General features: G+C 36.0%; 1 protein-coding gene across 12 annotated transcripts in view; it reads left to right on the top strand.

The window, feature by feature from the left end:
- Positions 1–25,774, top strand: part of LOC106095970 (voltage-dependent calcium channel type A subunit alpha-1) — a 296,916-nt gene that overhangs the window by 112,319 nt on the left and 158,823 nt on the right. For 6 of the 12 annotated variants that reach the window (XM_013263454.2, XM_059368094.1, XM_059368091.1 and 3 more), the window contains exons 7-11: positions 199–419; positions 9,769–9,872; positions 10,095–10,210; positions 20,436–20,495; positions 20,579–20,683. In XM_013263454.2, the coding sequence (XP_013118908.1) occupies positions 199–419; positions 9,769–9,872; positions 10,095–10,210; positions 20,436–20,495; positions 20,579–20,683 (606 nt within the window). Of the gene's footprint in view, positions 1–198; positions 420–9,768; positions 9,873–10,094; positions 10,211–20,062; positions 20,179–20,435; positions 20,496–20,578; positions 20,684–21,392; positions 21,414–25,774 lie in introns of all 12 variants that reach the window. The other 6 variants (XM_013263455.2, XM_059368089.1, XM_059368092.1 and 3 more) reach the window with 2 other exon arrangements.

Raw genomic sequence — 25,774 nt, 5'->3', positions numbered from 1 at the left:
TCATAAGAAAACAAACAATTTGAATAATCTTACAATTTCAATTCCAATCAAAACTGAAGAAGAAGAACAAGACAAAAAGTTTTCCTTCGCTTCCTTCTTGGGACGAAGGGGAATTTTTGTTGCGGCCAATGTAGTCGCCTCTTCTGGTTGCAAAGGCAACCAAAAAAATTCTCACGAGTGTTCATTTCTTTTTTCCAGATAAGCCTGTAAAAGAAGGTGAATCAGAAACACCGTGTAATACGGATAATGCCACAGATAAATCAGGTGGTTCATATGTATGTAATTATACGACGAGTATGTGTTTGGAAAAATGGGATGGACCAAATTCTGGCATAACTAGTTTTGACAATATCGGTTTTGCCATGTTGACTGTATTCCAATGTATCACTATGGAAGGCTGGACAGCAATACTGTATTGGGTAAATGCCTTTTAAACAAATAACAAAAAAACAACAACAAAAATTCCTTTGAAAAAAATACCAAAAAAAATCCTATCTATCTCTATTATGTACTTAGTTTACAACTCGCTATCTGTCTTTATTACTCTCATTCGCAATGTGTATAAAGAACAATGCTTCTTGAGATTCAATTTCTCTATAATTCATAATACTACCATAATTAAAAAAAAAATGTATTAGCGAAAATGCTCAGAAAATATTCTTATACAACAGTTTTATACTAGCTTTGCGTAAATGTGTGCTATTTTCATATTGCATATTTATAATTCCGTAAGCTAAACTAAACTGCTTGTACCCAACTAAGCTTAAACTTCATACATCATTCAATATCTAAAGGGAAGCTGAAAATGAAATACCATGCTTTTTTAGTTCTGTTAAAATAATCATAGTTTTTAGTAAAATTTAAGGCTCATATCTTATCATTTTTAGTTATTTCTAGAAAATTTCAAATTTTCATAAACAATATTTGCTATATATGTCCTTTATTTACACTTGGAGTTTATTATATATTTTACAAACATGGAAAATAGTAAACTGTTTAGTGTGAATATAAAGCATCAAAAAGTTCTCTCTACCGAGGACTGTCGTTGGCCAAATCCTTGACTTGATTCCACGATATATGGACAGTATAAACAACAATCTCTTCTTTACGAATAACTCAGACTTTTACTAATGAAATTATTGACCCAATCTGTAAAGCCCATCAAAACAAAGCTACTCAGTCCTAACATAATAACAGTCCCAGAATATTCATCATCAACCTCTATTATCCGCCGATAAAGACTATAGTTGTTCTCTGTTAGACAAGCGGATTTCGTTACAGAATGTATGACCCCTGACAAACCTTTAATCTCCAACACCTCCAACATTTAGGCTCTCTTCAAGCAATCGACCAAAAGCAATTCCCTCCTTGGTTTGTATACGACAGACATATGGTGATATTTCAATAGGTACATAAACATACTTAACAGTATCGCATGGGGGCTTATAGTTATTCTCTACAGTAATTTCCCCACAACTCCTCTTCAATCTGGGCCCATTTTCGCTCACTTCCATTGAACACACAAAACGCGAATGCTACCGGATGACGATTCTGGGCTTTAAAGCATCCAAATCCATCCTTTGACAAATGTGTGTGCATAACGACAGGCTCTTCCAGTTTAAATCTAGTAAGAACTAGCTGAGGCGTGACTACGCTAAGAAAAATCTTGAAGTCCTACCCATTTGTCTCTGTCCATCTAAATTCAAAACCATTCGGTGTCAGATTCCTTATCGCAGCCGATTACAAAAAAAAAGGTTATTTTTGGAACTCTGAGATTCTTATAAATGCATTCTTTATTTTTAAGCCATAGATAATTTGATAACAGTCGAAATGTTTTAGATTGGTATCTCTGTAATATTTCAATATTTGACTATCTCAAGGTGTCCCATAACTCTATGACATACGACCAAACAAACTTCAACATATTTTTACATAGTAAGACTTTATTCTCCAAACTGAGCTCCGATTTACGTTCTTATAACCAATACATCGTTTTGGTTTTGATGGTTCTTTCCATATTAGCCGCCTATCTATTCGACGTCCAAGGTATTTAATACAACTTAATTTCAGAACGGTGGCTTCATTTAGAGCGTAAAAGTAACATTTGTAGTATATGGTGTATATGGATCTACTTTTGTGTTGCATTTGTTGAAACTTGGCCAAATACTTCAGTAAACCTTAGAACCTCAATTCACCTGATCTATTCCGCTGCATTTTAGTTTCTAACATCACATACCGATAATTAGTATCAGCTGTTATTCTTCCTTGCGATAGAATATTCCTCATAAATTTGATCTACATTTGTCCATGATGAATCTTCCCCGAATTTAACTTTGTATTATTCTAACTTGCCTTAATCAACACCTTTTCTATTATTTTATGATGGGCCTCCTCACTCTCCTTACACGTAGCCAAATCATCAAAATATACAAACACATCCTGTATGTCTTCATTTGTGCTAATCATCTTCAGTTGTGATTATGTCCAGGACACAATTAACGAAAGCGAAGAAACCTATTACTTCCCAATGATATCAAAACCTTCGTCATATCCGACCTCTCCAATTACACGTCCCCGATACCATTCCTCAATGCAAAGAGCGAAAAATACAATTATTGGCAAGCCTACATGCCAAGTTCTCAATTGTCGAAATCAAGAAATTCTCCCGCTTACTTTACCAGTTAGGAGCCTTCGGTAAATACGAAATGCAATTTATTAACCAAATCTGTTGAGTAATCCACAGGTGCAATAATCCACCATTCTTCACAATACCAATTTTAGCCTGTTAAGCTAAGAACAAGGAATTCGCCACCCATGTGAAGAAGAATCTTCGCACGCTCCTTCCACTCAATAGAAAAGTCTTTGGGAATTTTCCCAGCTCATAAAGACTTTATTATACCGGGCCATGAATAGTTGTCTTTGCCTTCGCTACCTACATACAACAGTTCAATCAATCAGGATTCATCATCACCATCGTCAATCCAAGTATAGGTTCAGATTTATCTCCGACTAGAATAAATTCCGCTGATGATATTCTGTTGGAACATCTCCCCACAAGACAATTAAGACCCATTGGAAAGCGAAGAAATGGGATCAAAAGCATCGTCAAATCCGAACTTCACTTATACAATTCCATGTCCCAGAACCCAAGCTTAAGCTACCTACATACAACAGTTCAATCTATCAGAAGTCGTCATCACCATCTTCAATCCAAGTAAAGATTCAAATTTATGTCCGACTGGAATAATTTTCCCTGATAATCTTCTGTTTGAACATCTCCCCAGAAAATGGAAATTCACTTATCCAATTCCTTGTCCCAGAAGCCACGCTTTACACCAAGAACCGAAAAATGTAATTTATTACAAACTTGCCAATTCCATATTCAACCCGTTCAGCAATGAACTAGTTCATGTAAATCCTCCTAGCTTTTGAAAAACATTACTGTATCTGGTCATGAATAGTTGTCTCTACCTCTGCTACCTAAATCCAATAGTTTAGTCAATCTGAATTCATGATCATCATTACTGAAGGCCTTCGCAGCGCAGAGGTTAGTATGTCCGCCTATAACGCTGAACGCCTGGGTTCAAATTCTGGCGAGAACATCAGAAACAAATTTCGGCAGTGGTTATCCCCTTCTTATGCTGGTGACATTTACGAGATTCTATCCCAGGTAAAAACTTTTCCTAAAGAGGTGTCGGGCGCCGTTCGGACTAGGCTATAAAAAGTAGGACCCTTATAATTGAGCTTCAACTTGAATCGAACGGCACTACGAATGGAATATTTATGGGCAAATTTGCATTTGCATTACCATCGTCAATCCAAGTATACTAATACTACTAAATTTTCCATGAGCATTTCATTGAGTAACAAAGGATACTTCAATTCAAGTATAGGCTGATAATTATCTTCTGCAAGAATAAATTCCGCTTATCTTCCAATTTCGAAGCCATATTCGTACATACAAGTACAGAAATTATTGCCATTGTAATCGTTCACTGGAAAGTCGTTCTTGACTTTATGCAATTCAATACTCAATCTAGTCACATAACCAATTGGCAAGAAATTAATGTCATCTCCAGTGTCCAGTTCAAACGCAACGATTATATTCCCTACTAAATAGTCGTTGGTTTGATGCTTCTTAATGGGTCTGATCGTATTTTATCGAAAAATATTAACAGAACTTAATGAATCATTAATTATTTAATATTTGTAAAACCATTATCATGATTATCAATCCAAATATTTTCATCATCCTTTTGGGTTGCTTCGATTCCGGGTGTCTTTAAGGCTTAAGACACTCTCTCCTAACATCACCCTTGTTCGAGCATTACGACAAACCTTGTATTCACTTGTTAGTCCATATTTCATGGGCCACCACTGTTAAAACAAAAGTGCGCCGAAATTGACTTCATTTGCCCCTACCTCGTTCATAACAGCTCTCTTGGTATACAGCATGTTCTTGTAGACAATGTCTACTGTGTACGATCTAAATACGTCATTTATAAGCACCAGCTCTTCGTTTCGACCTTTCAAAAGTTTCAAATGGAATTTCTTATCGTGCCCACCCACCTACAACGATCTGGTCGCAAATTTTTTGAGTTCATTCGATAACTTTCAGCAGATATTTTCTTCAAGCATTATTCTTTATTATAGCGATTGAAAACTCTATGCGTCTACCGAGTACTGACTAAGATTGACACATATTTTCCTTTCAAAATACCATACTTTTATGGTAAATGCAGATCGTTGTCCAAATGGACATTTTTAACTATTACAAAATATAATAAAAATATATAAATATTGTAATATATACTCTTTTATTGATATACCCTATGAACATTTTAATTTTTTCCCATTTTGCCACAAAGTTATGATTTACACATATTCATTTTAAAATATTTTATTTAATTTTCTAATTTTTATAAATATTTTTACAATTTATATTTTTTGTTTCGGAAATAATTTGTTTTCAGCTTCCCGACTATTGAATTGATGACTATTCTCTCTCTCTCTTTGTAAGCAGATTATACACATTTGCTTGTAAAGCAAAAGAAATACTGCTATTCTATATATAAAAATGCTCATTGGCTTAATATTTATATGTAATATTAGCTATTCCTTTCTGAATCTCTCTCTGTTTAAACGTAACTTCAAATCTACAACTTCAGCTCAATTAATCAAAATACAATATAAGCATATCAACCTCTGACTCTCTCTCTTCAATTGTGGTAAAATTAACAAAAGCAGTACAGTGCAAATAGATTGCCATTGATTGTTTTGATTTTTTCCTCTCCATACTAACTGAGAATATTTTTGTACGTATGACTTAAAATAAACGCCTGTTTAAACTTGTGCGCAGTTTTTGACAAAATTGAACGACAGCCCAAATGGGCAAATAATTGTAAAGTTTCCGAAAACGCTCCTTGATTAAAGCTGAGTTTCAGCTATAAGATCATAAAGTTATATTATAGGGAAAGTTAAAATACTTAAATAAATATATATGTGTGTGTGTCTAATAATTTACCTAATACAGAATTGCCTATCGTATATCGGTAGCGCTCTTTTTTATATTGCTAGAAATGCATTATAATAAAAAAAACAATAAAAATTTCACTTAAGATTGTTTAAGTGAATGTGAAGTTCACCTTGATGCATTTTAGGAAAAAAATGAATTGAGAGAAATAAAAATTAAATATATATGACATGGATTAAAAAGTTAATACATATAGGAATATGTATCAATGCAATACCGAAACATCTATATAATATGGAAACATCGCATTAGATTTGAAATATGCATAGTATTGTAATAATTGGTTTATTATTTTAAGCAAAATTTTAAGTCGCTATAGTCTCAAATCGTTTAAGATAACTATACCATGCAGAATGGCAATCTCGTTGCAGAAAGAAAACATCCGGCGATACATTAGTGTGGGAGCTATATCTAAATCTGAACGAATTTCTAAGAAATTCGGCAATGATATCAAGAGACTAAGGGAAGTTTTCCCAATCGGATGAACACTTACAGTGTCACAGAAAAGTCTACATATACAACTTAAAACACGTTTTACAAAACGAAATTGGTTTAGGCAAAAGTTTTTGTTTATTTTCGTTGGTTGCCAGTATCATAATTAGTTCAAATCTTTACGGAAAAATCTTATTCTAACTATATTACTGTCAGTTTACGTAACTGCTATTTACGAAAAGTATAAGACATAATTGTGCCACTGTCTATGGGAGCTTTGTTCAAATCTGAACCGATTTCGAACAAAATCAGCACGTTTTATGGTAGTTTTACGAGGCAAAAGAAGACAAATCATTATTCACCATGACAATGCGTGCTCTCACATATCGGCTCAAAGCAGCACCTTTTTGACCAGCTAAAATGTCGAATCAATGGGTAGTGCGTCGTACAGCTCCGACTTGGCACCCAATTCTTCCTTTTATTCCCACACATTACGATACAAATATTCATTATTAGGCCAGATATTTATATAGCAGCTTTCTTCCAATTTAATTAGGCTTCGTCTTTAAGTCTGAAAGCGCCTGTGCTAAATTTGAACATGATCAGATGTCATCGAATGACAGACAGAGCGACGGGCATAGCTAAATCGAATCACAAAGTGATTCTGAGTTCATCCGTATTACTTAGTGTCAGTAAAACGGTATTAAGTTCGGCCAAACCTACCTTTGGATACCCCCCCCCCCCCCCCACTTTGTCTTAATATAGACCGATCTGGGTCATATTGTAAACGAATTTTAAAGAACCTAACAGAGACCAGTGTGTAAAATTTCAGCTAAATCGAATACTAAACGTACTTTATGGTCCCAAGAACTTAAATCGGAAGATCGGTATATATGGCAGATATATCCACATCTGGACCGATCTGGGCTGTACTGAACAGGGATGTCGAGTGGCCTAACACAACTCGCTATCCGAATTTCAGCGAAATCGGGCAATAAATGAGCCTATTACGGGTCGAAGAACTTAAATCGGGAACCATATTCAACTGGTATGTCGAAATATGGACCGACCTCGGTCGTATTGAACTGAGATGACGAGAGGCCTAGCGCAACACTAAAGGGCTATATCAAGATACAGTCCGATATAGCCCTACTTCGAATCTATGGACAAAAAATAATCTGTGCAAAATTTCAGCTCAATATCTTCATTTTTAAAGACTGTGGCGTGATTTCAACAGACAAACAGACGGACATGTCTAGATCGGAAATGGATATTTCGATGTGTTGCAAATGGAATAACAAAATGAATATACTCCCATCCTTCGGTGGTGGGTACAAAATTTTTGGAAAATTTTATTCTGAGAAGGTTGAGCCCTCGGTATCATAACAGGACCCATTGATCGAATAATCTTTAACGGGTCTAAGATTTTAAATCAGAGGATCGGTCTATATAGCAGTTGTATTTAAGCATAGTCGAATTCTGACCATCATTGGCATGAATATAGTCCCCTGTTTAGTATACAGGGTATGCCTTTTACGAGCCCAAACCCTTAAAAAGGGATACATATACATGTTAGCAGAAAGTGTGTATGGTTCCCAAATTGGAAAATCGGGTTATAAACAGAGATTCGGAACACGTCCAGAGCGGGGACGAAGCTAAAACGGAGCGGCCCAGTTTTTGCCAAAGAGGTAGGGCATTTCTTTTTCTGTTCTGAGCTGAATGGCTTCCAATCTCAATCCCGCTCCGGCCACTCCGCTCCGGGCCGCTCCGAATCCGTGGCTAAAAACCGATTTAAATTGTCTTTGTCAAGATTGTTAGATGTCTTAGCAAAGTACCAAGTACATAATCTCAACCAAATCGTATAACAATTGCGTCTTCCACAGCCTCAACATCTCAAATCGAGAGGTGGACTTACATCGGAACTATATCAGGTCATAAACCGATTTGAATCGTACTAGCCATGTTGGTTGGAAATTGAATTGAAAATAATTTGATATAGTTCATCCTCAAATAAAAACGTGCTAAGTTCAGCCTGGATGAATCTTGGGAACCAACTACCAGGATTCTACCAAAATTGTATACAAACGAACATAGTTGAACGGCATATGTGTACATAACGAAAAAATTCTTAAAATCAGCTAAACATTTAACTCTTTTGGGCCGTAGAAAAGAAATAACGGAGATCCGTTACATGTGAGCTTTATCAGGCTATGGTGCGATTTGGACCATACTTATCGCGGACGTTAAAAGTCATAATAGAACACTACGTTCAAAATTTCAGCCAAATCAAATAAATTTTGCTGCTACTACAGGCTCCAGAAGTCAAGTCGAAGGACCACTTTACTTGGGAGCTATATAAAATCATAGCCGATATAGCCAATTTACAGTACCCAATGATCTACATCAATAAGACGTATCTGTGTAAAATTTCAAGCGGATATCTTTATTCGTTCAATTGCTATCGTGATTTCGACACATGGAAGGAAGGACATCGCTAGATAGACATACAATATAAACGCTAACATAAGGAGCTGGGCATCAATGGTCTAATCTATTGTGTAAGCAGGATTTTAGGTTACCAAAAGGTCGACAATGCTTACCTACAGTATTTTTTTTAAATATAGCTCTCTCAACAAACATTTAAATGAAACGAAATTGAAAACAAAAATTCTAAACTCAAAAACCTAAATAAATTCATTTTTGAATACAAAATGCATCATGGTTAGAACTTTGAAAAATATCGACTTTAATGCTACAGTCGCCATAACTTTTTTCTTTGTAGAATGTTCATCAAAACTACATCGTTTATTTTCTATTGTATTTTGTAGAGAAAAAACAAAATATCATTCTGCAATTGGTAAATTATTTCACGAGTTTAAAAAAAAAAAAACTAAATTATTTTGCTCTTCGTTTCAAATTCAAAATTGCATCATTTTCTCAACACTCAGCGCACACAAATGAATTTGTTTTGTTGTATTCAAAATAATGATGAAAAAAATGCAAATTACTTTCGAATAAATTCTCTTTTAATTTTTTGCTAAATTTGATCTTGAATTGAGCAATAATCAATCAAAATGACCATCAAATTTAAGTTTTACCACAATTCGCTATTTACCACCTACCCTGCTCCTAGCCCACCACTTCAAATACACTAATCTATCTTATACACACACAACTTCCAATACTTACACCCAATTAACAGTGCTGCCAAATTATTGTGTTTTGTTGCATAAGAAAAAAAAAAATTAACAAAAAGTTCATTTCAATCATTCACAACTTAATTGAGCTTTCACTTGAAAATTTAATATGCATTTTCATTAAAAACCGCCGATACATTGGTAACGAATTTATAAATATTTCAAGAAATTCAAACAATTCAGGGTTTTACCTTAATTCTCATATGTACCTCGTTTTGTAAACTATTTCAATTCGCAGAAACACAATGATGCCCACAAGGCAAGACATTCTTTTGCAAACACTTTGCCTTGATTGGCCCACCAATGATTGACTGGGCAACGAATTACCATTAGTTTGGTAATTCCATGTGCACAGTGGTTAGCAAGGTCTAAAGTGTCCACAGTCAAAGAGTTGCCTTGTTGAAAGCATTTATTTTGTTTCTCTATTGCCTTTACGCTTTCGCCAAAGGCTTTCACACCGTGGTGTGTGTGTATGTGTACTCATGTGTGTGTATGTGTGTGCCTACATGACGTATGCAAATGTCATGGTATTAATGCTCTTGTTCTTCTTCTTCACTTTTGTGATCACTTTCTCTTGTTGGCGTGCTGGCGGATGTTTCTTTACAGACCAACGATGCTTTAGGTTCAACATTTAATTGGATATACTTCGTGCCTCTTATAGTTATAGGCTCATTTTTTATGCTCAACTTAGTTCTTGGTGTTCTTAGTGGGTAAGTTGTTCAAAAACTCTATCAATTTACAAATATTTAACCCAATTTACCATTCTATAATAATTTTGTTTTATTTTACTATACATATGTATATGTTTGTTATTTATGTTATCACACCATTTTGGTTTTTTTAGTTAACTTATTTTCTTCAATTTGGTTCTCCTTGTGTTTTAACAATAATATTTTATATTCAATTTTCTTTTGTATTGCAAATTTCTCAAGTGAATTTTCCAATGAACGTAATCGCGTCGAACGTCGCATGGAATTTCAGAAATGTCGTTTTAAAACCATGTTTCAAACGGCCATGGTCTCATATCTTGATTGGATAACACAAGCAGGTTTATATAAACAATTCTATCCTTACCACCCCCCAACAGCAAATGCAAAAACAAAAGAAACATTACAACAACTCTTATTCAGATACAACTCATTTGGTTGTTTAGTAACCAATCAACCATGAAAAAAAAATGAAACCGCAACAATTACCAAAACTTTAAGCTAATGTCCATTTCCCAAAATGTCATTTCCCAGCCCCCATGCGTATTCAAACAGCAAAAGACATGTGTGTTTCAAAAGCAAAACAAACTCAAAATATAACAAACACTTGCTATAAATATAAACAAATGTTATTCTGTATGTCCCCACCTTCCAAAACAACAGAAGCCCCAATCCTTCCTACAAAAAACTAGATAGTCAACCCCTAACATGAAAATGCTGTGTATTACACTCGAAAAAGTATGATTTTTTTGAAAGGATCAAGAAAAGGAAATGAACTAGACAGTTCTATTGCTTACTCGTGGCCTAAAGCGAAAAGAATGCGTTCTTTGATGCATAGGGTATTATTTTCTATAACTCCTTCCAGCGATATGCTTAGAAAAAATTACACGCTAGGCTTTCTCCCTGCCTCTTCTAGTACCATATGGCTGAAAATGTTCCTACTACAAGTTAAAATGGGGAAGCACTTAAGATTAGTCAGTAAAATGCCTTTAATCGAGTTCTGGCAAGAAAATCAGAAAACCTTTTCAGCGGTGGTTATCCCTCCTAAACCTGGAGGTACCTTATCATTAAGCTTAAACTTGAATCGGACAACACTCATCGATATGAGAGAAGTTTTCCTCTGCTCGCATATGGACCATTTCGAAAAAGTTGCAACATCTAACTCTAAGGGTTCTTCCCAACATTTCGTGGAAAAATCTTTATGGGAAGGTGATGGGCACGCTAATACATTTGAACACTATTTCCAAGCCCGTGGGATTATGTTCTTGTGCATGTACACAATAATGTACAATACAATAGTGTGTGCGCAACAACTGGTTTAGATAATTATTTTTATACCTACCACCATAGGATGGGGGTATACTAATCTACCCCGTTTGTAACACCTCGAAATATTGATCTAAGACCCCATAGGGTATATATATTCTTGATCGTCTCGACATTCCAAGTCGAACTAGCAATGTCCGTCGAACGCGTAAAGCTAACCGCTTGACATTTTTCACAGATTCTCAGGTGACCACCATTATAGGTCTGACAACTGCAGTAAACAACCTATGCATGACACTCGGTATAAGCTCCAACTGTAGCCAAAGCCTGTCTTGCAGGTGTACAGGGCAAGAGTTGACTTTCTTGTTCTTTCCAAAATGTTTGATATGAAGTTCAATTTCCACTCCAGAAAAACGCCCAAGTATTTTGCGCTTTCAGTAAATGTAATATTATCTTCTCCCAAGAAGACAGGTAGCACTGTGGGTAACTTGTATATCCTTCTGAAAAGAACAATTTCCATCTTAGATGGACCTACTTCGACGTCGAATGATGGCCTTGCTGAAGTATATCTATAAGAGTGCCGGAAACAACTTTCTCTTAACCGTATTGCCACGTCATCTGCATACTCGACCACTTTTACACCTTTTTCTTCCAGAGATCATACAACATACATGATACAACTCCTTCGGTATTGTTCAGGTCTGCAAGACAGCCGAACGAACGCCGTCAGCCTCATCCATTCTAACAACCTTTTAGTCGATTGTTTAAAGATTGAGATTACAGTCCCGTAGTCTCCCAAGGATGGATTCAGAATAAAAATATAAGTGCAGATGAAAAAACGTCTTTTGGTATGAAAATAAAAACAAAACATAACTGTCAAATTCTGAAATACCAACCCTAAAACAAAAGGGGCTGACATTTGGTCCTGACATTTGAAAATTACTTACCAATATCATCAATTTATGTCGATAATCGAATTCCTACCAATGATTTCCCTGGGTGCTGGAACCTTTTTCTGTATATTAATTTATATTATAAAAATTAAAAGTAGAATATCCCCAAAACCATTAGAGATATTGTAGGATTCAAAGGGCATTCACACGGATTTTTGAGCACTGTCGAGCAAAAAAAGAATTTTGAGAAATCGGACCACGAATGAAGATTTGGCAGCCAAAAAATTATTCGAAAAGCCGAGGTAACCAACATTTGCCGCGAGGCGCATGGACTATCTAGGACCTTGATATTTTGCTGATGATCTCGATAACACCTCAGCTCTAACAATTTCACATTTAAAAAAGTTATCTCTATCTGTGCTTCATTAGCATGTTTCTTACTAATTTTCTTTGGTTTAATACCACTGTGTGCTGCAGTGACCATTTAGGACTATTATCATAAGTTCGAAGGGAGAAAACGATAAAATACCAGCTTTCTTTAAATTTGTGCGGTTATCTAAGAAGGCGCCAGCCTACTAAGATGCAGACACAACACTGAACTCACTGATTCCGTTGCATGATCTACATCAATTATCAATCCTGACCTGGCAAGCTCGTCGGCCGCTTCTTTCCCTGCCACCCCTTTTTCCGGACGCAGCAGAGCCTGAGAGCCTTTCCGAATGTTTAAAGAAGTTCTTTGCATTTTATAATGATCTTATAATTATACAAGCACTTAGGTGGGGACACAATACCAGACATGAACCAACTTAGGGACGTGGCATGGAAAACATTTAAGGATTTTGTAAGTAGCACGGACTTCCTAACTTAGTTTTTTTCGAGGTAACTTTTTTAGTATTTTAGGAGCGCACAAGAAACCAGTGACTGGCTTAGGTATTTGTCCATAATGGCATGGAGCAGATTAATATCAGCACCCTCTTTTCAACCTAACCTATAATCAGTCTCGACCTCACCTGGCCCAACGTCAGAGCCTTTGTCTCACTCACTTAGACTATTTTAGTTAATTATGATAGCACAGAAGCGACAGACAAGGTTTCGGGTGGGAATCGAACCCAAAATCTTCACACTGGTTGTTGTTGTAGCAGTGTGTTGTACACTGAGGCGGCAGACCTAGCCGATGAAAGATTCCATCAGGTCAATTCGGTACGTTCAAGCGGCTACCATGGGATTGCACTGGTTAACCTATAAAGAGTCTTGACCTCACCTGCCCCAACGTCAGAGCCTTAAGTTCCGCCTGACTGTCTCACTCACTTAGACTATTTTAGTCCATTTGATAGCACAGCAGCGACAGACCAGGTCTCTGGTGGGAGTCGAGCCCATGATCTTCACACTGTTTGTTGTTGTTGCAGAATGTTGTACACTGAGGCGGCAGATCTTTCTAGCTTTCGTAGAAGTGCTTGGAATGTCAGGTCCATCCTTCCAGCATCCTGCAATTTCGCCCAATAGAGCTTTCGGTACATACTCCTCTGTCTCCTTCATCGTGCCCCGGATCACAAAGCTTAGGTAACCTTTTCGATATGACCAGTTCTAAATCTTTAGAGTGCACCCCAAAGCCCACCTGGTCGTTTAGTTTGGAACTATCCGTATAGAAGTCTATGTATCTTCTGTTACCAGGGATATCGTAGTTCCAATCGAATATATCAGAAATTTTATCTATAGCCTCATTTTTATCAAAAAGCGGTTCAGATAGAGTGTGATCCACACTGCCTGGAACATCAGATATTGTTTCAAGGATAACACAGTGTCCGTAGCCGCCACATGACCAATGAGAAGGCTCCCAACTTGGGTAGCCACAATGTTCAGAGACATAAGATGTAGCATTAAATTCAGTGCATCAGATGGAATCGGCCTCAGTGCGGCTGCACAAACAATCCTTCCTTTTGATCCGGTTGACTATTAAACAGTAGGTGGACTTTTGAAGCGACGTCCACCAGACCACAATACCATATAGAATTATAGGTCTGCATTATCCGCTACAATCAACGTCTACTTAATTTTTATTACGTTATTTTTAGTATCGTTAGTGCCATTGATATTTTGCCAGCTCTATTTTTCACCGCGGAATTCTGAACTTAGTTCTTTTTCTAAATACTTTCCAGGCCTTTGCTAAGTTTTTTCTAATATATGCGGCAATGGCAAGCAAATTGACTGCTAATGTTGCCTCACGAAATCCCATCCTGCGGGCTATCGTTTCAATTTGTTCCTTGATTATTAAATGATTGCTGGCTTAGGTGTATGTCCATAGTGACATGGGGCAGATTTATATCCGCACCCTCTTTTCAACCTTAATGACTGAAAACACTTTTTATCTGTAGCCTTTAATACCTCACTATCTATTGTCCCCATCAACTTGAGAGTTTAAATCTATAACCACTTCTTATCATATTTTTGTAAGTATTAAAAAAAATTATTGAGATTTTCTATGAATCTAACTTCAAATTTATTTCCAATTTTTAAAGCTTTCGTTGCCCTTTCCAGTATTTAGGAAAATGTTTCTTTTCTAAAAAAACAAAATCTTGAAACCCAAAAAACAAAGATCATATATTTTTTCTTCGAGTGTAATACAGCAACCAAACTAGTATGTTAGTGTGTATGCTCTTAATGTTTAGTTTATAGTGTGTTATACCAGCTGAAAGATACGTTTGTATGATAACAATTATTTTTGATCGTGAATGATTAATTTATTTGATGATGACAATGATAATAACAATAACAATAATGTTCATACGTTTTGCAATGTGTTGTTTTTATCTGAAATGCGGTTCACAGTACGTGTATAGTAGAAAACAACCAGTGATAATAATAAACCCTTCCAACAACAAAATAAAACAAAAACAGGAATGTATATGTTAAAGACTATCACAACAAATGCACAAAATTCTAATCTCGTACTCGTACAGATCTTACTACCCAAAAAAAAAAAACAAAACCAAAATATTCTGTAATGCACTTTTCAGAAAACTCGAACCCAATAAACGTTAATAAATAAACGATAGCAGGAAGAAATGTCACCATTAACATCTCTCATTTTTAAATCATAAGTCATTGTCATAATTGAATGTAGGTGATAAAACTCTTTTAGGTCATAAAACCTTTTTGTGTAACCGAGAATATTTTTTGATCAAAATGTATATCAAATGTCTTACCCTTGAATCGCATGGTTTATACATTTTTGTTTCAGTTGATCAGCAGAGGCAACATAATGCCCATAAATCTATATGGGCATTACATTTAGTATACTAAATGGTACTGTCCTCAGTACATCCGTATTGCACTTACAAGTCATTCTTTGGATCCGACATAATATTTAACTGTCAGTGGATTTTTGAAACCTTGTCCCCTAGACCACAACAACATATATGTCTGGCATCCATAATATAAGGCCTTGGCATGACTAATAGTTTTAACTAGAGGTATTGCAAAAGATATCTTAAATAGCAATTCCAACGTCTTGCGCAAATGCCCAGCATATTTCATATGGAGTGATTTAAATAAACACATTCGTACATAGATCTTTCTAAGTTATGCCTCTACAGTGCTAGCAAATTTTCCCTAACCACAATTAACAGAGCAAAAAAATAAAACTTAGCCACAATGTACTTATCTTCCAAAAAATTCGCTTAACGCCAGCAATGGTTTGTCCAGATCAATTAATTGTTAAAAATAACTCCCATATTCCTAGCACTTAAAACTTTAAATCTTTTATCATTTATTGCCTCTGAAACTTCCGATAATGCAGTCATGTAGCTATGGTCTATACGAAATGCAGACTGCACATCAGTTAGCAGAGATACGCTCTTTCAATACCTCATTATCTGCGTATGAATGATTTTTTCAAAAGCATGGGGAAATAGCACAGATTTCCAAACCGGAATATACTTTGGATGATTCCAAAGTGATGGGTAAGTGCTTGGGGTCAGGGATGACAAAAGTTCTGATAAGCTTCTCTGCGTCACCATGAGATATAACAAAATCCTAAGATTTTTCAACTTCGATATCGCTGATTGATTTCTATCTAATTTTGGTATCTCAATCATTTGCCGCAACACTTCTTTCTCACGCTATGAAATTCCTCTTGACTCCCTGTTGACTCTGTAATATGCATTATGCAAACGAATTGAATCTTTGTATTTTTTGTTCTCTAAAAGGAATCGTTACAAAGTACACATTTAGAATATTATTCCGAAGAAAATCGATCTGCTGATCAATAGAATGAATAACATGGGTTCCAGAAATTATGCTCTGGATCATCGTATTCTAAAATACAGAAGTCGCTAAACTATGTTTCCTCAGGAGTATATACCTATATATTATATAATGTTTATAAATAAATGGAGCAGATCCACGGCAAGATGAATTAAATGAGCCAACACATTTGATACCTCAAATACTGATTTAGATACAAGATTGATTTAGATACGGTTTCCCCAACAATCCCTTAAAAATGCATATCAATGACAATCTCTTCAGGTGCCACTTTTTACGTTGAAGAGTTTTCGACAAATGTGTTATTTTAGAGTTTCATCCTTAGACAAAGTTCACACAATCTAAATGTACCGCACCGAAAAAAGTGTGCAGCCTATGATCTTGCATAGTCTAATGGTCTCGGATATATCTTCAAAGGAGCTGCATAATTCCATCAATAATTTGTGTTCAGCCTTCTTCAGCTTTCCCTTTCTTAAGTCAGCAGATGTTCCAAACCTGTTGGGACCTTGAGGTTTTTGCATTACTGAAAAATCTTCTGCAACCCTTTCCTAGACCAACCAGTACTGTTATTCACGAAAGCAACGGTTATTTGTCCGTTGATGTAATTCTGGGACATGCAGTTTAAGCGAGCCTTTCCAGGTGCTCTTTATCCACATGCCCATCATATTAATGTCCTCTAAATTTCCATATCTGTTTCCTCAATTGAGTTTCATCTTGTAAATTTATCAAAGTACTTTTACTTTACTTTAATTGGCTATGACAGATCATATGTCCCATTAGCCGAACTTAAAATAAATTTCCAAGCGTCTGGAACTTCTGTTCTCCTTCTATAATCTCTGACACCAACCTTCGGGATGTCTCTTACCACTTGATCTTTCCATCAGGCATTTGGACGTACAGGGTGATAAATTTTCAAGCCCCATGTATCAGCTTCTGGACCTACTAGGGTTCCCAAATGTTGCATACTTATTGCACGAGCTATGCAGAAGGGCCGAAAGTGTCTTGCATATGGCATATGACTGGGCTAGACCCAGAGGTCTTAATGTTAACATAGAGAAGACTGAAATATGCCAGTTCATGAGGAAGACGAATGTGGGCCAATTTAAAGCAGCACGTTTCCTCAATACGACGATTTCTATATCTGACAAGGTAAAATACTTAGATGTGATCTTGGACAAGAAACTGAATTGGAAGTGTCACATTTACGAGCGTACCGAGAAGCCTCACAGATGTTGGACACTATGTAGACGGACCGTAGGCTCGAAATTGGGCCTGAATCCTAGTCCACTGACCCTACAGGAGCGTGATTAGACCAATACTTACTTACGCCTCAGTAGTTTGGTGGACTGCTATGAAGAAAAAGTGCAGCATAAGGACCATACAACAGGTTCAGAGAACATTTTGTCTTGGCATAGGCGGAGCGATGAGGACCACACCCACGAGGGCACCGGAGACTATTCTAGATATCCGACCCATGTACAGATTACGTGTGAGGCAGACACTGAAGCTATGAGACTTGAGGCGATGGGAGAATGGATTGAGGACTGGAGCAGCTCATACCATAGCGTTATAATCGCGGCGAAGATAGGAAACTTAGAAGGAAGGGAAGAGGTTTCTGATTAGATACCTGAGATGAACCTTGAAGTCCACTGCTGCCAACGGAACCCTAGTATTGCCATCTGGAAGATCATGTTACACGGATGGATGAAAGCTAGAGGGCAGAGTGGACCTGGGGATCTACATTGAGAGCCCAGGGACTGAGATCTATTTTAGACTGCCTGCCTGACCATAATACAGTCCTGCAGGCGAAGATCCGGACGATCACGGAATGCGTGAGGTGGTGTGGTACTAACGCGAGGACGTCGATTGTGAACATCTTTACCGACAGTAAAATTGCCTTAAGGGCAATAACAATAAAGTTACGAACAGTCTTGCAGTGTTAGAAAGAGATTAACGCCTTCTCTGAGGATGGCAAAATCAGCATAGTTTGGGTGCCGGGTCATATCGGAGTAAGGGGAAATGAAAGGGCAGACGATTTGGCGGTGAAGGCCAGAGGAGTGCCGTCTACAAACTTGGATAACTCGAAGCCTTTCGAGTCGACGCAGTCCGAGTTAAGGGAGTGGGCGACCAATGCGCATGCAACATTGTGGAACAGCGAAACGTTCGGTAGGACGACAGAAATGGGGAGATCCAGATCGTGAGAGAATGAGGCTATTACTGAAAGGAAGCAAGAAGAAGGTCAGTATAGCTATTGGTATCATAACGGGACACATAGGACCACGAGGTCACATATGTAAAATTGGTGCGGCAAGTGACAGCATGTGTAGGGCATACGGGGAAGATGATGAGACGTTGAAGCATTTCCTTTGTCATTGCCCGGCATTCGCGTCCAACAGATTCCGGTACTTAGATGGAGACACAATATATCAGACATGAACCAACTTAGGGGAGTGGTATTGAAAACAATTAAGGATTTTGTAAGTAGCCCGGAATTGCTAACTTAAAATTTTCTTTTTTGAGGTTACTTTATAGTTTTTAGAGTGCACAACAAGCCGATTAATGGCTTAGGTGTATGTCCATAGTGGCATGGGGCGGATAAATATATGCACTCTCTTTTAAACTTAACCTAACCTAGATCACTCGCGATGGCTCGAAGAGGCGAGAGAGCACTTCGTTGGTACTTAATGAGTTTTGGGTGTGTTACGGTGATGAGTGACAACGAAGCACACACAGTACGGCTCTGTTCGCTCGCAATCATGAAGCTAGAAGGCAAGAGGGCACTCTGTTTACTCTTGGTACTGGGCGACAAGTGGGCACACCCTGATAGATCACTCTACTCACCACGTCTGCAGAGCTTCTGTCAACTTGGTTAACTGTCTCGTGTACTTGTTACGCCTATCTGATATATGCGCCAATCCTGGGTTTCCACACGTACTTGTATTGAAAAATACAATTCATTTGTTCTTACCCAAACTCGAAAATAAGTTGTTTACCACTTTAAAGTAGTACTAGAAATTATACCTTGTGTTGTGTTGTTGCAACTTTTCCTCGAAAGTTGTAAGCAAATTTTGATGTGAACAAATCCTAGTGTTTTTTTGTTGTCCACTCACAGGCCGTTGAGGGGTAAACCGACCTAAGTGTAATTGTTTGTCAATAAGAAAATGGACTAACACAACTCTCGATAAATAGGTTGAATAATGTAAATCTAATATTAAATTCATTGTTCTTAGCCTAAGGAATGGGCGAAATGGGCGAAACCTGCTGACTTTCGTCGTCACAATTTTTCAAGAAAATATATATAAATTAAAAAAAAGAACCTATATTTTATTAGAAGCATACTAAAAAGATTAGTTGATGACAAGGATCCTCTAAAATATTGCTTTGTACCAAAAAAAAAAGTTTTGCTAAAATCCTGTTTAGCATTCCATGATATCTCATATCATCCATTCATGTCATACACCTAAAGAAGTACCCCTTTCGCAATATAAAAACAGCATCTTTTTTTGCTCATTTCGCTATCATTTGATTTGCATTTATTTAATTCGCATCTAATTTATATTTTTCAATTTTAATTTTTTTAGTTTTAACATTAAACTAACCCAACATTAACATTCATATGCTTTCATGCTTTTTTGAAGTTTTTTATTTATTTTTTGTTGTTTTTTTTTTCATTTATATATACAAATAATTTTTTGTTTCGATCAACTTTTATCATTTGTATAATAATAAATACAATCAACAACCAACAAAAAAAAATATTTCATTTTGTAGTGAATTCGCAAAAGAACGTGAAAAAGTAGAAAATAGACAAGAGTTTCTTAAACTTAGAAGACAACAGCAACTAGAAAGAGAATTAAACGGCTATGTTCAGTGGATATGTAGAGCTGGTATAGTATTTTGTTAATAAAACTTCACCAACACACCTTAACACAACAATATACAATTTAATTACACTGAATACACTGAGAGAAACAAATAGAACAAAGACACTTATACAATGCTAATCCCCAAAATATACACACCGAAACACTAAAGTCACACAAACACAATTTCTTTTTTCAAACTCACAACTTTGAATTGTAACCTTTATTTTGTATGGATGCTCTAATAAATGAACTAATATATTTTTTTTAAATATTCACAGAGGAAGTGATATTAGCCGAAGAGCGTACAACCGAAGAGGAGAGAATGCACATAATGGAGGGTATTTATAAACATTGAACTTATTTTCTAAGCAAATTCCTAAACCCTAATAACCAAATGTTTTGTAAATATAATTTTTTGTAGCACGAAGACGCAATGCTGCCAAAAGAAAAAAACTGAAAAGTCTGGGCAAGTCCAAGTCAACGGATACCGAAGAAGAGGAGGGTGAAGAAGATTATGGCGATGATGGTATGTAAATAATGACTCTACTCAATGTAAAACAATACACTGTGTCACATATGAAATCAAACTATTTGTACTAAATGTTCTATGAACAAGAAAAAAAAAATACCAACCACCTGTAAGATGTTGTAATGAATTTTCATAAAAAATATGAAGCGTATAATACACTTGATAGAAAAAAAGAAAAACAACTAAGGAAAAAACGCTAAAAGCTGTGCAATAAACCAATGGATGTTATAAAAAAAGATAAACCAACTAACCGAACAGAATTAATTAACATTTTTAGCACCTGTATTCAAAGTACAACATTTTTTGTCATGTATTCAAAAACACCAATACACACCACTCAACTAACAAAATAATGTTCAATACCAATAACAATTGAAATTCACAGATTTTTATGTAACTGCGTGGATTCGATTGAAAAAAAAAATATTGTTATAATGTACGACTACTTTTAAAGCCCAAGTTCTACACCTTTTCGTGTGTGTGTTTATGTGTTCAAAAGGAACGTTTCACCTTAACGTTTTTAGGATAATTTTATTAATTTTTTTTTCTTTTCACTGAAATGAACTTATTTATAACCTAACCTTACACTATGACACTGTATCCTTTTTGAGATTTTTGTATAGTAAATTGTATAATTTTTTTTCTTTCCAATTTTCTTTGTGTAATACTTTTTTTTTTAATTTGTTCAAATAATGTACATCTACAGAGGGTGGCGAAAAGGCCGAAGGTAATTTCGTTTTGATTTTTTGCAATTTTTTCCACTTACGTTTAATTTTTTGCCCATATAGTTTTGTTAAATTTCTTGAAAAAAAACTATGTTTCTACTTTGAGTTATCTTGTTCGCTATAACTATAGTTCACATTAAAAAAAAAAAAGCTTTACTAAGAAAAAAGGTTTTAACTCCAAAATTATTTCATCAATATGGCTACGATGTAGTGACATCCATCAATCATGGTTAAATTATGCTAAAGAGCTTATAACAAAATCATTTTCTTTTAGCATGCGTACAGAGTGTTTGTTAAGAACATAGAAAACAAAATTTATGCCATCAATTGAAACAAACATTTTAATAAATGCGTCAATATAGGTCAATGAACAAATCGAGTCATTGATAGTTTTGACGCATCGTTTAAACTAACAAACACTACCCCTGTTGAATTGACAGTGTTTAAAGCTGGATCAAGAAAATCCTTTCCTTAAAAGTTTTCATGAAATTAAGTTGTTTCGTGATTTTTGTCCAATGCTTAATTATTATAATATCTAAAAAAAATATAATTTTGTTTTTTGTTCATTCCAACAAAAAATTTCGCCAGAATTTCAATATAAATAATCTTACAAATGTATGGAACACTAGCCTAACCGGCCCTGCTCTGCTGCGTCTTCTTTAACTCTCAAATGTCTTTTTTGGGTGGGGACACTTCACCCTGAATGTGGATATTGAATTCATGCCACTGTAGCCCATGACCGCCTATGACGCTGAACGCCGGCGTTTGAATCCTTGCGAGAACATCGAACAAAAAACTAAGCGGTGGTTTTTATACCCACCACCATAGGATAGGGGGTATATTCATTTAGTCATTCCGTTTGGAACACATCGAAATATCAATTTCCACCCCTACAAAGTATATTTATTTCGGATCGTCGTAAAATTCTAATACGATTTAACAATGTCCGTGTGTCCGCCTGTTGTAATCACTTTAGAGCCTTCAAAAATTGAGATATTGAGCTAAAATTGAGCACAGATACGTCTTTTTGATGCACGCTGGTTAAGTTTTTGAACGGGCCGAATCGGACCATATTTGGATATAGCTGCTATATAAACCGATCTTCCGATAAAGGGTATAATGACCATAAAAACTTTATTTTTCGATTTTGCTGAAATATAAAACAGTGAGTATTTTAAAGCTTCCCGACAACTGACCCAAATATGGTTCAGATCGGACTATATTTAGATATAGCTACCATATAGACCGATCTCCCGACAAAGGGTCTAAAGCCCATAAAAGCCCTATTTATTACCCGATTTCGTTGAAATTTGAAACAGTGGGTAGGTTAAGACCCCCCAACATCCGACCTAAATATGGTTCTGATCGGACTATATTAATATATAGCTGCCATATAGACCGATCTGCCGATACGGGGAATGGAGCCCATAAAAGCTTTCCTTATTTCCTGATATCGATTTCGAAATTTGAAACACTGAGTTGTTTTGAGTCTCCCGATATTCGAGCCCAATATGGTTCGGATCTGATTGTATTTAAATATATCTGTCATATAGACCGATATACCGATTAAGGGTCTGAAGCTCATAAAAGCTATATTTATTACCCGATTTTGTTGAAATTTGTAATACAAAATTCAACAGCGACTTATATTAAGTAGACCACTCGATTTCCGTGCCGAATTTGGGTGCATAAGTTATCCAATTTTCACCAGATTGCGACAAAAGGAGGTTTACATATATACCCAAGGTGGTGGGTATCCACACTTCGGCCCGGCCGAACTTAATGACATTTTACTTTAATTGACAATGACAGAATATTTGTTCTTCTAGCCGAACGCAGAATAGCGTTCCAAGCGCCTTGACCTTGATCGCTCTGTATGTCCCGTTCATTGTTTCAGTAGCATTCCGATACTCATGGTCGTACCATGGGTTTCTTGGTTTCTGGTATTCAAGAATAGGTTTCGCGGCATTTTCCATTAAGGGGTCAATGTATTACCACTGCGCCGTTCTATCATCGGGCAAGAAACACATTGTTTCCTATATATTTGAGTTCGTACCATGGCTTTCTGGTGTCCAAGAATGGATTTCGGAGTATTTTCCATGAAGGGGTCAATGTATTACCATGCGCCATTGTCGGGTCAAGGAATGATGTGTCTCCTATGTTCATTTCAGAAAGTCATTAAAAACGTGTCATATTCGATTCATGGTGGAGGGTATATAGGATTCTGCCAGGCCGAACTTAACACTCTTTAACCTGTTCATTCTGCGTAAGCTATGCTAATGATATATTACTCTAAATGGTCATTATACTGGCTGCTACTAGCAAATGATTTTCTTGTTTTGTATTCAACATTTTGACATTACTCCCAGAGACAACAATATTTGTATACCCTCCTAGGATGGGGTATACTTATTTCTGTTGTAGCACCATCCGTCCGCCTGTCGAAAGCATGCTAACTTTCGAAGGAGTAAATCTTGAAATTTTGCACAAATACTTCTTATTAGGTCGGTTGGGATTGTAAACTGGCCAAATCGGTCCATGTTTTCATATAGCTGCCATATAATCCGATCTTGGGTCTTGACTCTTTGAGCCTCTACAGGGCGCAATTCTCGTCCGATTTGACTGAAATTTTGCACGTGGTGTTTTGGTATCACTTCCAACGATAGGTATGGTTCAAATCGGTCCATGTTTTCTTATAGCTGCCATATAAACCGATCTGGGGACTTGACTTCTTGAGCCTCTAGATGGCGCAATTCTCCTCCGATTTGACTGAAATTTTGCATTTTGTGTTTTGGTATCACTTCCAATAACTGTGTTAAGTATGATTCAAATCGGTTAAAAATCTGGTATAGCTGCCATATAAACCGATCTTGGATCTTGACTTCTTGAGCCAATAGATCGCGCAATTCTTTGTTATGACTTCCAATAATTGTGCTTAGTATGGCGCAAATCGGTACATAACCTGATATAGCTACCATATAAACCGATCTGGGATCACGACTTCTTGAGCCTCTAGAGGGTGCAATTCTCATCCGATTTGGCAGAAATTTGGTACAACGGCTTCTCTCATGACCATCATCATACGTGTCCAATATGGTCTGATACCATCAATAGCTTGATACATCTCTTATATAAACCTATCTCCCGATTTAGCTTCTTGAGCCCCTACAAGGCGCAATTCTTATCCGAATGAACTGAAATATAACACAATGACATCTTCAATGTTCAGCATTCATTTGTGGTCCGAATCAGACTATAACTTGATATAGCTCCAATAGCCAAAAAGTTCTTATTCAATATTCTTTGCTTGCCTTAAAAGAAATATCACGCATAGAACTCCACAAATGCGATCCATGGTGGAGGGTATATAAGATTCGGCCCGGCCAAACTTAGCACGCTCTTACTTGTTTAACATTCTGTTTTTACAACGCGAACGCTTAGAGTTATCTCTCAAAATACCTTTTAAAACCTGACAATTTTGGAGTTAAATACCTTGAAAAATGTTCTTCCTTCAAATATTTTAAACTTTTTAAATATTTCACTTTTAAAACAACATATCGCTTGCTTTTGTTTTCGATGTGAGTTTTTTTAGTTGTAACCAAATAACGGATACAAAATTTTCAAAACAAAAAAAAAGTAAACAAATATTTATTTGTGTAATTATAACAATTGTTAGATTAGGAGAGTTGTTTGGTTAAAAAAGAATAAAAAAAATATATATATTAAAATTAAAAAACTTTATTTTTTGGCCGTTGTTATTAGTTTTAATGTTTGTATAGTTCCCTCTTTCAATACTATTTTCATAATTTTTCTTTTCTGTTATCTTTACATAGTAAATACACTGTTTCTTCACTAAATTTAATTTAATTCATTTATTACTTGTTGAATTTGTCCTATAAGCGTTTTTGTTAATTTGTTTAACTACCTTTCTCTCTTCAATGTGTTGTTCATAAAAACCGTTTTTTGTCACTTTGCAAAGAAAATTTAAATATGAAGCGAATATCAAAATCAAACAACTTAAATTAATACTCCATAATTTTGTTTAATTTCTTTGTCGAAAAATATAAAAACAACGAATATTTTTATTGAAATTATGTAAGTAAATTTTTTTGATTTAATCAAATAAATAAAATTTTCAATTATCGCTCAAAAGTATATTAAACCGAAACCCCCTCCCAATTCAATATATCACGTATTTTGCAATACACAAATCACTTTTATTTAATTTCATAGGCTTAGAGATAACATATGCTAAATAAACAAACCGAAATTTTCTAAATCACTTCAATACGTATATATATGAACCATGCAAAAAGCACATAAACTAAATTAGCCAACTAGGTTAAGACGTAGAACCGAGTAG

The sequence above is a fragment of the Stomoxys calcitrans genome, chromosome 4 (assembly GCF_963082655.1).
Source record: "Stomoxys calcitrans chromosome 4, idStoCalc2.1, whole genome shotgun sequence".
NCBI lineage: Eukaryota > Metazoa > Arthropoda > Insecta > Diptera > Muscidae > Stomoxys > Stomoxys calcitrans.
The sequence above is the reverse complement of the archived record's forward strand: the minus strand, read 5'-3'. Positions and strand labels throughout refer to the sequence as shown.